The sequence below is a fragment of the Pristiophorus japonicus genome, chromosome 3 (assembly GCF_044704955.1).
Source record: "Pristiophorus japonicus isolate sPriJap1 chromosome 3, sPriJap1.hap1, whole genome shotgun sequence".
In the NCBI taxonomy this organism is placed as follows: Eukaryota; Metazoa; Chordata; class Chondrichthyes; family Pristiophoridae; genus Pristiophorus; species Pristiophorus japonicus.
This window is the reverse complement of record NC_091979.1, coordinates 216172356-216185361: the sequence shown is the minus strand read 5'-3', so window position 1 is coordinate 216185361 and position 13006 is coordinate 216172356. Positions and strand designations below refer to the sequence as shown.

At 44.3% G+C, this 13006-nt stretch overlaps 1 protein-coding gene across 8 annotated transcripts in view; it reads right to left on the bottom strand.

Moving 5' to 3' along the window:
- kansl1l (KAT8 regulatory NSL complex subunit 1-like) overlaps nucleotides 1-13006 on the bottom strand; it is a 321460-nt gene continuing 308454 nt past the window's right edge. For all 8 annotated transcript variants that reach the window (XM_070876265.1, XM_070876263.1, XM_070876266.1 and 5 more), the window contains 3 exons: nucleotides 12316-12484; nucleotides 2368-2689; nucleotides 1-416 (listed from right to left, as the gene is read on the bottom strand). In XM_070876265.1, the coding sequence (XP_070732366.1) occupies nucleotides 2423-2689; nucleotides 12316-12484 (436 nt within the window). In that variant the 3' untranslated portion in view covers nucleotides 1-416; nucleotides 2368-2422. The remainder of the gene's footprint in view (nucleotides 417-2367; nucleotides 2690-12315; nucleotides 12485-13006) is intronic.

The window sequence follows — 13006 nt, the reverse complement described above, 5'->3', positions numbered from 1 at the left end:
CAGGGTGTGAAAAGAAAACAAAACAAGCAGTTTTGGAACAATTCCTCAACACAAATGCAATTACATACATTTTCTCGATCTAATTGTTAGGATCACAGAGCCAGCTGCTGGTCAAATAATCTTAGAATGCAAAGTATCCAATAGAATAAGAAATGCTTATATGTTTGAATACTCCTGTTCTCATTGAGACCACTTCAGGTTGGCTCTTTGTTAATATAATCCACACTCATTTCCCTTAATGCAAACATCCAATATCCAACATTGCAGCTCTTTGTGTGACATCAGGTTCAGAACTTTTGCCGAGTTGCATTTTAATGATTGTGATTAAAGTCAGCCCAAATGCTTATAGGATTGCAGGTGTCATTCAATCCCATAGGTTGGTTTCTTGAAGATAATGGCTCCAATTTAATGCCTGGCTGCAAGACAATAGGAAATGCAAGGGATTAGTTGTATTTAAGAAAGTAAATATGATCAAAACTGAAAACCGGATATAAACAGATATAATTCAGAAACTATGGGCTCAATTTTCCCGTGATTTGCGCTGCTTTTTTTGAGCCGGCTGCTTTTTTTGGCTTAAGTTTTTAAAAAAAAGTTTCCCCAATCCATTTGCACCAGTGTAACTCTGTTACAATTTTTTTTAGATACATTTTTTTTTCCAGCCAAAGGGGGTGTAATTTGCCACCTGTGCCAATTCTGGCCATTTAGGCAAGTTTGGCCAGCTGAGAGTTACTCCAGTTCTGCTTAGGCCAGTGTATGTGGCCTCTGCAGAAAAACCTTCCGGAGAGTTGAAGAAATTGGTGCAGGTATGGAAATCGGCGCATGTAAGTGCAGCAGATGTCCCGAGAGAGAGAGAGAGAGAGAGACCAGGCTGCCATTTTTCAGGATGTCGGGCGGGGGATGGAACGGCAGGTGAGTTGTTGCAATATATTTTAATGTGTTTTTAAATTGATGCAATGTGTTGCGAGTTAGCCGTGTGTTTCATTTTGCAGCCTCAGCTTGCCTTGTGTCCCTAGTTACCATGGCAGCCTGATCTTTTTGGCACAGATCAAGGCTCCACCCCCAAAACTAAAGGACAGGTTAGGCCACGCCAAAATGAAGAAATCCAGTGGGGAAACTTAGAACTTTTTTTTGGTGTACTTAGGCCGCCAAAAAAAAGCTTTGGGGAAAATTGAGCCAATAGGATTATTTTCCTCTTTGATCTTTACTATTTGACTGAAGTTAATTTCAGGTTATTCCCAAATGGAAATCTGATGTGAATCATCAGCCACAGTTTCCCCTCTACTGGAAAGCACATGCACGTGTGTGTGTGTGTGTGTGTGTGTGCGCGAGAGCTGGCGATGACAGAATCGAGCTTGGCTGCAATTAATTTTACAGTAGAATAGCTTGGTGTCACCGTCCAGGCTCATGTGTGAAGAATGGCTATGTGGATGAGGTGCCAGAAGGTTGCTAGTGTCCTTGGAATGTTTTACTTTACTGCAGGTTAAGTTGTCCAAAGATAAATTAAAACATGTTTTTTCTTGTCTCCGACGAAGTGATAGGTGTTTGCAGCTTTACAAAGGGAAGGGGAGAGGGGGGGAGAGAGGGGAGAGGGGAGGGGAGGGAGAGGGGGAGGGGAGGGAGAGGGGGAGAGGGAGGGGGGGGAGAGGGAGGGGGGGGAGAGGGGAGGGGTGGAGAGGGGAGGGGTGGAGAGGGGAGGGGTGTACTTTCCAGCATTAAGGCCTCATATTTTGAGAAGGTTTAAAAATTGCTAGCAACTGTTTTCCAGTCTGTGGAATCTGAGGCATCTTTGCAGGCATATCTTTGTTATATCCTGAAAATAAACAATATCGCTGAGAAAAATTGCAGCACTGCATAAAGTTAACAGAAACTGCACATCCCAACCACCACATTGCATTCCACTCTTTCAACACACTGCAAACCGAGGACAGGCTAGAGAGGATCGCCCAAATTTACATCCAGCATGGGAGTCAAGAGATAGAGTTGGAATAATTTAGTAGTGGAGTGGAATCTAGGTTTTTGTGGCTGTTCCGACATGGATTACTTGCGTTGATTGACTGGAAATCTATGCTGGGGCAGCAGTGGAGGATTACAATTAGCTCCTGCTGAAAAATACCCATGTGTGGATGTTAGTTGAAGGCAGGAACCAGCAGAGCGGAGATGCTCTCCACGAGTAAATAGCCTAGATGATGCATCTAACCCCTTGGATGAAGTACTGGCAAGTCACTCCCATCCATGAAGCTGCCTCCCTGTTGGAGTTTGTACCTTTCAGAAGGGGAGTGGAGAAAATTAGCAAAAGAAAATAATGATGCAAAGGCTTGATTGCAATGCTGCAAACAAAATGTAACAACAAAATTACTGAAATATCACCTTATGATCATCCAATAACACTCTGTTTGCTAAATAAACCCCAGGTTTATTGGCACTACTTCTTTGCACTGTTCTGTCCCTGGATTGAGAGCTTAGATTCTGTTTCTTCAGCATTTATCTGTCCAGTAGATGGCACTCTCTCTGAAGTTGCAGTGCCACTGAGTGACTGGTTATGAGCTGGGCTGTTCACACTGAGTGCTGAGTATGACCTTGTGAGTGGCCCTGGGCCACCTTTATCAGCTGCAACCACCTCTGGATGAGTTAAGCGTTTTTTTTCTTCATCACTTAGAGGGAAAGTACGACAATTCCATGGTAGAACGACCTGCAATAAAGGACAATTCTCATTACAGATAAAGCTATGTTTATGATTTACATATTTTCCATTACACATTATTCTCCAATATTATGTTCACAAGGAGCAGCACACATGAAATCCTGAAGATCTGCAGCAAAACTATTTGATTTCTGTACATTTTAAACCCGCCTCACTGGTAAACTTCCAGTGACTGTTCACAGAGTATGACCTCACATGTCCATCTTTCACAATAAATACACCTGAAGCCTTAATCGACTGGGCATATTTTGAATTTCAAAAGTAACTTGCTCAAGAGCGTGAGAGAGACAGGAAGAATGTTTCTTGCTTTACTGCAGGTTAAATTGTCCAATTGTTATCCCCAAAGTGTTTTAACATTTAATAAATTATTCTCCATGTTGAAGAACTTTAATTGAGTGTAAAATCCAACCTATGGTTGGTAACTTTCATCTTATGCAGTGTCATACAGCAAGTGCTCGTTTCAGCAGTACCTATTTATGGAGGTGCTTATTTGTACTGCCAAAGTGGCCACCATGCTCCATCCTTTGTCTATGATTGGTCCCCTTGGAGGATAAGCCACACCATGAAGTTTCACAGGAATGTGTTACTGGAATCACCCATCCCGTCTCACGGACTTTGCAAATTGTAACTCGATCCACCTTGACTTCTTGACAGAGGACAGAGCTCCCCAGAAGACAGCAAGGGCCAGTCAAAGTGCATGCCTCTCCCAGCTGAAATGTTGGAAAGTGTGAGGTCATGCATTTTGGCAGAAAAAAATCAAAGAGCAAGTTATTATTTAAATGGAGAAAGATTGCAAAGTGCTGCAGTACAGCGGGACCTGGGGGTACTTGTGCATGAAACACAAAAGGATAGTGTGCAGGTACAGCAAGTGATCAGGAAGGCAAATGGAATCTTGGCCTTTATTGCAAAGGGGATGGAGTATAAAAGCAGGGAAGTCTTGCTACAGTTGTACAGGGCATTGGTGAGACCGCACCTGGAATACTGTGTGCAGTTTTGGTTTCCATATTTACAAAAGGATATACTTGCTTTGGAGGCAGTTCAGAGAAGGTTCACAAGGTTGATTCCAGAGATGGGGTTGACTTATGGAGGAAAGGTTGAGGAGGTTGGGCCTCGACTCATTGGAATTCAGAAGAATGAGAGGTGATCTTATCAAAATGTACAAGATTATGAGGGGGCTTGACAAGGTGGATGCAGAGAGGATGTTTCCACTAATTGGGGAGACTAGAACTAGAGGGCATAATCTTAGAATAAGGGGCCGCCCATTTAAAACTGAGATGAGAAATTTCTTCTGAGGGTTGTAAATCTGTGGAATTCGCTACCTCAGAGAGCTGAATAAATTTAAGACAGAAATACAGTTTCTTAAATAATAAGGGAATAAGGGGTTATGGAGAGCGGGTAGGGAAGTGGACCTGAGTCCGTGATTGGATCAGCCATGATCGTATTAAATGGCGCAGCAGGCTTGGGGGGCCATATGGCCTTCACCTGCTCCTATTTCTTATGTTCTTATGTTCTAAATGCCTTACTCCGAAGTGCATGCCTCCCCCAGCCAAAGTGCCTTACCCCAGCGCAAGTGCATAGATGGGGCAGGCATTGTGTATGATTGTTAACAGGTTTATTGGGTATGAAGTGAATAGTGACAGTGTCGTGATTTCTGGATATCATCCACTCCAACGATGTCCCTTGTAGGGGGTTGGAAGAACGTGATCCATCTTCCCTAAGTTCCCTCTCTCCCCTCTGATCCCCCACCACTCCCCCAGCCTCCCTCTCTCCCAGTTCTCTCACTCTTTCCCCCCAGTCTCTCTCTCTCACTCTTCCCCCCCGCCCATCTCTCTCACTCTTCCTCCCAGTCTTTCTCTTCCCCCATCTCTGTCCCATTCTCTTCCCCCCCCCCCCCCCGTCTCTCACTCTTCTCTTCCTCCCGCTCCCCCCCCAGTTTCTCTTCCCTTCTCAGTCTCTCTCTCCCCCCCCCCCCCCCCCCCGGTCAACCCTCCTCAGTCTCTCTCTTCCCTCCCCCCCCCCCCCCCCCGCCCACCCCAGTCTCTCTATCTCTCTCACACTCTCTTCCCCAAGTCTCTCTCTCTCACTCTTCCCCCCCGACCGCTTCTCTGCTCGCTGCCACTCACGGCCACAGGCCGGCCGGGGGAAGAGGGGAAGAGAGCCGAGGCCTAAGTGGGCGAAGAGAGTCGGGGCCTCAGGTCCTGCTTCTCGGCACCACATGGGGGGAATGGGCGGGGCTTGACACGTATGTGTCAAAAAAAGTGCAGTACAAATAGTTACATTGCTTTTTTATATATGTCCCATCAGCTGCCACTAGCACTTTTACTTCTCAATTCTGGACTTGGCTGTCTCCTCTTTGACTCAATAGTTACATTATTGTCAGCAAAACGTGACACCTGAGCACTGGCAGGGTCTGCCAGCATAAACAATTAATTACTTCATGGAAAAGCACTGAGCGATCAACGTTCACTGTCTTTACCCTTTACCTGCTCCCTCACTGTATTAATGTGCACAGATGAAAGTGAACTGTATTAAAGATTCATCTACTGCATAACCAACCCCTGCCATCTCTTTCCATACACACCAGTCATCTGCACTGCCTATTCTTTACGGTTCAAGTTTATATTTTTTCAGATTATGTTTTCAATTTGCTACTTTATATCAAAACTATTCAAAATGGCTACTAATCACAATCTCCCTAGCACTAACCGAGCTCGATACTGTATCCAGGCTACACACACAATGTCATATACTATGCAATGTCTTAAAGGAAAAGGAACTTTGAGAAGGCTAACTCCTGATAAATTATATTCAGTAATACAGCTTTTATGAGATCTAGAAAGTGATTGGAAATGGATATTTCTGGACTGAGAAAATCTGATAAAGATAATGAAATTCTGGTGATTTATTTGCTTTTTACATACCTTTACAAATTAACACTCATTAACAGCTTCCTCAGGAGAATAAGCAAAATTTATCTCCGCTCACAGCTCAATCCTAGCTTATCTTGTATCTTTTTTAAAAAATTAGTCCGGGATGTGGGTTCCATTTATTTTTATGGAGCAAAGAAGTGGAAGATATTCTTCCTTATCTTGCTTCTCCACTGACCGACCAAGATATTGAAAAAGCTCAAAGATGCACCCTTGAATTTTCATTACCCCTTTCTCTCAGACAAAACATCACCTCAGACATCCAAACTGTGATCTGCAATGCATCACATGGAGAATCATAGAATCATCGAATGGTTACAGCACAGAAGGAGGCCATTCGGCCTGTCGAGCCCATGCCGGCTCTCTGTAAGAGCACCTCACAGCTAGTCCCACAGTCCCACTCCCCTGCCCTTTCCCCATAGCCCTGCAATTTTTTTTCTTTCTGGTACTTATCCAAATCCCTTTTGATAGCCACGATTGATTCTGCCTCCACCACCCTTTCACGCAGTAAATTCCATATCCTAACCACTCTCTACATAAAAATGTTTTTCCTCAAGTCACCTTTGGTTCTTCTGCCAGTCACTTTAAATTTGTGTCCTCTGGTTCTCGACCCTTCTGCTAATGGGAACATTTTTTCTCTATCTACCCTGTCTAGACCCCTCATGATTTTGAGCACCTATATCAAATCTCTTCTCAACCTTCTCTGCTCTAAGGAGATCAACCCCAGCTTCTCCAGTCTATCCATGTAACTGAAGTCTCTCATCCCTGGAACCATTCTTGTAAATCTTTTGCACCCTCTCCAAGGCCTTCACATCCTTCCTAAACTACGGTGCCCAGAATTGAACACAATACTCAAGTTGAGGCCGAACCAGTGTTTTATAAAGGTTCATCATAATTTCCTTGCTTTTGTACTCTATGCCTCTATTTATGAAGCCCACGATCCCGTATGCTTTTTTAACTGCTTTCTCAACCTGCCCTGCCACCTTCACCGATTTGTGCACATATACCCCCAGCTATCTCTGATCATGCACCCACTTTAGAATTGTACCCTTTAGTTTATATTGACTCTCCTCGTTCTTCCTACCAAAATGTATCACTTCGCACTTTTCTGCGTTAAATTTCATCTGCCACGTGTCCGCCCATTCCACCAGCCTGTCTGTCATCTTGAAATCTATCACTAGCCTCCGCTGTTCACTATACAGGTTGTACCTCTCCAGTATGGGATTCTTTAGTTCAGACGCATCCTGCGCAGCGCATGTGCAAATCCAGCTTCAGGGTCGGGACTCCACCTTGTCTGGAAAAGATCAGCAAACCAGCGCGGAGAGGGAGTGAGGCCGGAGTTTTGCAGTCGGAGTGTGGCGGTGGCATTCAGGGGCCCGAGCGCTGCCATCAGGACCCAGTAAGTGTAGGGTCGTCGTGACCTCCCGTGGTCCGGAAATTCTCTGGTCCAGCACCCAAAGCAGGTCCCAAGGGTGCCGGACTAGAGAGGTACAACTTGTACTTCCAAGTTTTGTGTCGTCTGCAAATTTTGAAATTGTGCCCTGTACACCCAAGTCTAAGTTTATAATATATCTCAAGAACTAGTACTGATCTCTGGGGAACACCACTGTATGCCTTCCTCCAATCCAAAAAACAACTGTTCACCACTACTCTCTGTTTCTTGTCACTTAGCCAATTCGTATCCATGCTGTCCCTTTTATTCCATGGGCTTCAACTTTGCTGGCAAGCAAAGTTTATCACTTTATCAAACGCATTTTGGAAGTCCATGTACACCACATCAACCGCACTGCCCTCTCTGTTACCCCATCAAAAAACTCAATCAAGTTAGTTAAACATGATTCACCTTTAACAAATCCGTGCTGGCAATTAATCCATCACTATACAAGTGACTGTTAATTTTGTCCCTGATTACTGTTTCTATAAGCTTCCCCACTACCGAGGTTAAACTGACAGGCCTGTAGTTGCTGGGTTTATCCTTATACCCATTTTTGAACAAGGGGATAACATTTGTAATTCTCTAGTCCTCTGGCACCAGCCCTGTATCCAAGGAGGATTGGAAGATTGGCCAGTACCTCCACAATTTCCACCTTTCTTTTCTCAGCATCCTAGGATGCATACCACCTGGTCCTGGTGACATATCTACTTTAAGTACAGCCAACGTTTCTAGTACATAAGAACTTCCCTGCCCGCTCAAGTACCTCCTCCTTATCAATTGTTATTCCATCCAGTATCTCCACTACCTCCTCTTTCACTATGAATTTGGCAGCATCTTCTTCCTTGGTAAAAACAGATGCAAAGTACTCATTTAGTACCTCAGTCATGTCCTCTGTCTCCATGCATAGGTCTCCATATTGGTCCCTAATCGTTACCATCTCTTCTCTTACTAATCAGTTTACTATGTATATGCCTATGGAAGATTTTTGGATTCCCTTTTATGTTAGCTGCCAATCTATTTTCATACTCTCTCTTTGCGCCTCTTATTTCCTTTTTTACTTCCCCCCCGATCTTTCTATATTCAGCCTGGTTCTGATTTGTATTCGCAACCTGACATCTGTCATTCGCTCCCTTTAGTTAAACACAAATGTAATGAATTTTTAAACAGAAATTCTGCCATTAGGCAGACTGCTCCACTGGGCTGTGAACACACCTGACTCAATAAGAATATTAACACCATTCTGGGCACAAAATTTCAAAATGTTTCATATATACCTGTTTAGTTCACTAATGTCCTTTAGGGAAGGAAATCTGCCATCCTTACCTGGTCTGGCCTATATGTGACTCCAGATCCACAGCAATGTGATTGACTCTCAACTGCCCTCTGAAATGGCCTAGCAAGCCACTCAGTTGTAAAAAAAAAATGCTTTGAAAACTATTAAGAAGAAAAAAAACTGGAAGGACCACCTGGCATCGACCTCAGCACCATCTACGGACATGACCACGGCACACCCAGCCCAGTTGACCCTGCAAAGTCCTCCTCACTAATCTCTGGGGACTTGTGCCAAAATTGGGAGAACTATCCCACAGACTAGTCAAACAGTCTGACATACTCATACTCACAGAATCATACCTTTCAGCCGAGGTGGCGGCACAGTGGTATACAGTCGGGAGGGAGTGGCCCTGGGAGTCCTCAACATTGAATCCGGACCCCATGAAGTCTCATGGCTTCAGGTCAAGCATGGGCAAGGAAACCTCCTGCTGATTAGCACCTACCGCCTGCCCTCAGCTAATAAATCAGTACTCCTCCATGCTGAAAGAAGCACTTGGAAGAAGCAGAGAGTAGCAAGGCCACAGAATATACTCTGGGTGGGGGACTTCAATGTCCATCACCAAGAATGGCTCGCTAGCACCACTACTGACTGAGCTGGCCGAGTCCTGAAGGACATAACTGCCAGACTGGGCCTGCGGCAGGTGGTGAGACAACCAACACGAGGGAAAAATCTACTTGACCTCGTCCTCACCAATCTACCTGTGCCAGATGCATCTGTGCATGACAGCACTGGTAGCAGTGACCACCACACAGTCATTATGGAGATGAAGTCCCTTCTTCACCTGAGGACACCGTGTAGTGTGACACTACCACCATGCTAAATGAGATAGATTCAGAATAGATTTAGCAGCTCAAAACTGTGCATCTGTGAGGCCATCAACAACAGCAGAATGAATTCCATCACAATCTGTAACCTCATGGCCTGGTATATCCCTCACTCTACCATTACCTTCAAGCCAGGGGACCAACCCTGGTTCAATCAGGAGTGGAAGAGCATGTCAGGAACAGCACCAGGCGTACCTAAAAATGAGGTGCCAACCTGGACAAGCTGCAATACAGAACTACATGCATACTAAATAACAGAAACAGCACTCTATAGACAGAGCTAAGCGATCCTACAATCAATGGATCAGATCAAAGCTCTGCAGTCCTGCCACATCCAATCGTGACTGGTGTTGGACCATTAAACAACTAACGGGAGGAGGAAGCTCCATGAATATTCGCAACCTCAATGATGGCAGAGCCCAGCATGAGTGCAAAAGACAAAGCTGATGCGTTTGCAACCATCTTTAGCCAGAAGTGCCAAGTGGATGGATCCATATCAGCCTCCTCATGAGGTCCCCACCATTACAGAAGCCAGTCTTCAGTCAATTCTATTCACTCCACTTGATATCAAGAAACGGCTGAGTACACTGGATACAGCAAAGGCTATGGGCCACGACAATATCCCAACTGTTGTGCTGACGACTTGTGCTCCAGAACAAGCCACACCTCTAGCCAAGCTGTTCCAGTACAGCTACAACACTGGCATCTATCTGACAAATTAGAAAATTGCCCAAGTATGTCTTGTTCACAAAAAGCAGGACAAATCAAATCCAGCCAATTACCACCCCATCAGTCTACTCTCAATCATCAGCAACGTGATGGAAGGTGATATCGACATTGTTATCAAGCGACACTTACCAATAACCTGCACATCGCTACTCAATTTGGGTTCTGCCAGGACACTCAGCTCCAGACCTCATTATAGTCTTGGTCCAAATATGGACAAGAGAGCTAAATTCCACAGGCGAGGTGAGAGTGACTTACCTTGACATCAAGGCAGCATTTGACTGAGTATGGCATCAAGGAGCCCTAGTAAAACTGAAGTCAATGGGAATCAGCGGGAAAGCTCTCCACTGGCTGGAATCATACCTAGCACAAAGGAAGAGAGTTATAGTGGTTGGAGGTTAATCATCACAGTCCCAGGACATCGCTGCAGGAGTTCCTGAGGGCAGCGTCTTAGGCCCAACCATCTTCAGCTGCTTCATCAATGACCTTCCCGCCATCATAAAGGACAGAAGTGGGGATGTTCACTGATGACTGCACTGTGTTCAGTGCCATTCGCAACTCCTCAGATAATGAAGCAGTCCAGGCCTGCATGCAGCAAGACCTGGATGACATTCAGGCTTGGGTTGATAAGTGGCAAGTAACATTCGCACCACATTCTCTCCAAGCGAGAGTCTAACCACCTTCCCTTGACATTCAACGGCATTACCATCACTGAATTCCCCACCATCAACATCCTGGGGGTCACCATTGACCAGGAACTTAACTGGATCAACCACATAAATACTGTGGCTATAAGAGCAGGTCAGAGGCTGGGTATTCTGCAGTGAGTGTCTCACCTCCTGACTCCCCAAAGCCTTTCCACCATCTACAAGGCACAAGTCAGTAGTGTGATAGAATACTCTCCACTTGCCTCGATGAGTGCAGCTCCAACAACACTCAAGAAGTTCGACATTATCCAGGACAAAGCAGTCCATTTGATTGGCACCCCATCCATCACTTTAAATATTCACTCCCCCAACCACCGGCGCACCATGGCTGCAGTGTGTACCATCTACAAGATGCACTGCAACAACTCGCCAAGGCTTCTTCAGCAGCACCTCCCAAACTCGTGACCTCTGCCACCTAGAAGGACAAGGGCAGCAGGTCCCTGGGAAAACCATCAGCTCCAAGTTCTCTGCAAGTTACCATCCCTGACTTGGAAATACATCACCGTTCCTTCGTCAATGGTTCAAAATCGTAGAACTCCCCAACAATATTATGGGAGCACCTTCACCAGACGGAAACAAAAATACTGTAATTAAGGGAGTGGGGTGGAAATATACAATTGTATAAAAAAAATTATATTGAGCATCCTAGAGTCTGAAAAATAGTCAAACATTACAGACTTTAATTGGGATGGTTTAATTATATAAATTCTAGCACATCTTTAGACTTTTTCTTAACAGTAGAAGGCCAAGCCATAACATGCTATAACCTCTTTAGCCAGAGAGCGTTTAGAATATGGAACTTACTACTATATGGGGTTGAGGTGAATAACAGATACATTTAAGGGGAAGCTAGATAAGAGCATGAGGAAGAAAGAAATAGAAGGTTATGCTGATAATTAGATGAAGTAGGATGGGAGGCTCGAGTGAAGTATAAACACCGGCATGGGCCTGTTTCTGTGCTGTATATTCCATGTAATTCTATGTATATACTCAGTGGTAATCTGTTGCAGTTTAATGAATATGGCTTTTAAGGCAATCAGATGAAAGTATAACTCAGTCTTTGCCTGTATGATCAACGATTTGAATTGTGACAGACATACAAAATGCAGAATTTCTTTTAAATAATAGTGAATCTCCTATGGCAATGCTTGTAGTGTGCAGTCTTAGATATTTGCCTCAAACCAGCTCACGAGGTGAACTCCACAGGCGATTGTTTGAGGGATAGAGCAAGTTTTCTGTAAATGGGAATACAGTTATTTAAAAAAGACAGCAATTAAAATACTGTGATAAATCTAAAAATGTGCATTAAAATAAAATCTACGCAATTTACTTAAAGCTCCAAGCCTTTTCAGGAAGCTGAACAGATGTATGAAGTCACCTTAGATGGGATTATGAAGGGAAACAGCTGCAGCACATAGGGTGACAGGGAGAGAATGAGGCTGTCAATTGTCACCAAAGGCCACGTTACTGGAGAAGTAATACACACTCAAGGACAGTAAAACATGTGCATAACCAGATTTACTACAAAGACAAATGCCTAATAGAAACAATGGAAGTAGCTACGCAGTTCAAATGATACATAACACAAAGATTACAGATAAGAGAAAAACATTTTCTTCAATCTATGATAAGCAACTGAATATTTAATTGTACTTTACCTACCTTTGCATCGGGCACTCCCTCCAGGAGTAACTCCTGAGTCTCTCCACTCCATGTCATCTCAGAAACACAGCACACTGAGCTATAAAGGCTGAGTTGGTTTTCACCATCTGGATGAGGTGGAAGGTGAGGATTCAAATGCTCATTATTATTCTTACTGAAGGATGATGACCTAAAGGGAAATGCCACACTGATAAGCCAAATGGCTGCAAAACACATTTATCATTGATTTTACAATCAGAAGGAAAGCCTGGCAAGGCACATTCAGTACAAACTATACCCCCAGATTTGAAAGGCAAGAACAAGTCTCTGGAGATTTCTTCAATTTACTGGAGTGGTTTCCCTCTATGGAGGGCATGTGTTTCAAATGAGGTTGTTTCTGGGAGTGTCCCACACTAACACAGGCTAACTGGGCACTGATTCACAGGCCCAGGAGGGTGAGCACCAGCTGGGTTCTGTTAACTGTTTCCAACAATGAATTCAGCAAAAGTAATGTGTCTTTACAGCCAGTGATTGTCAGACACTCAAAAAATACAAGATCACAGAATAATCCTATTCAATAATCTACAATCTCGTTCCACACAAAACTGACCAAGATGGAATTAAAAACTAAATTCAGTTGTATGATGGATCTGCTATTGTAGGCCTGACTCCGGCAAGTTCTCATTCTTCAGCTCTGCCATTGTGTGGAGAT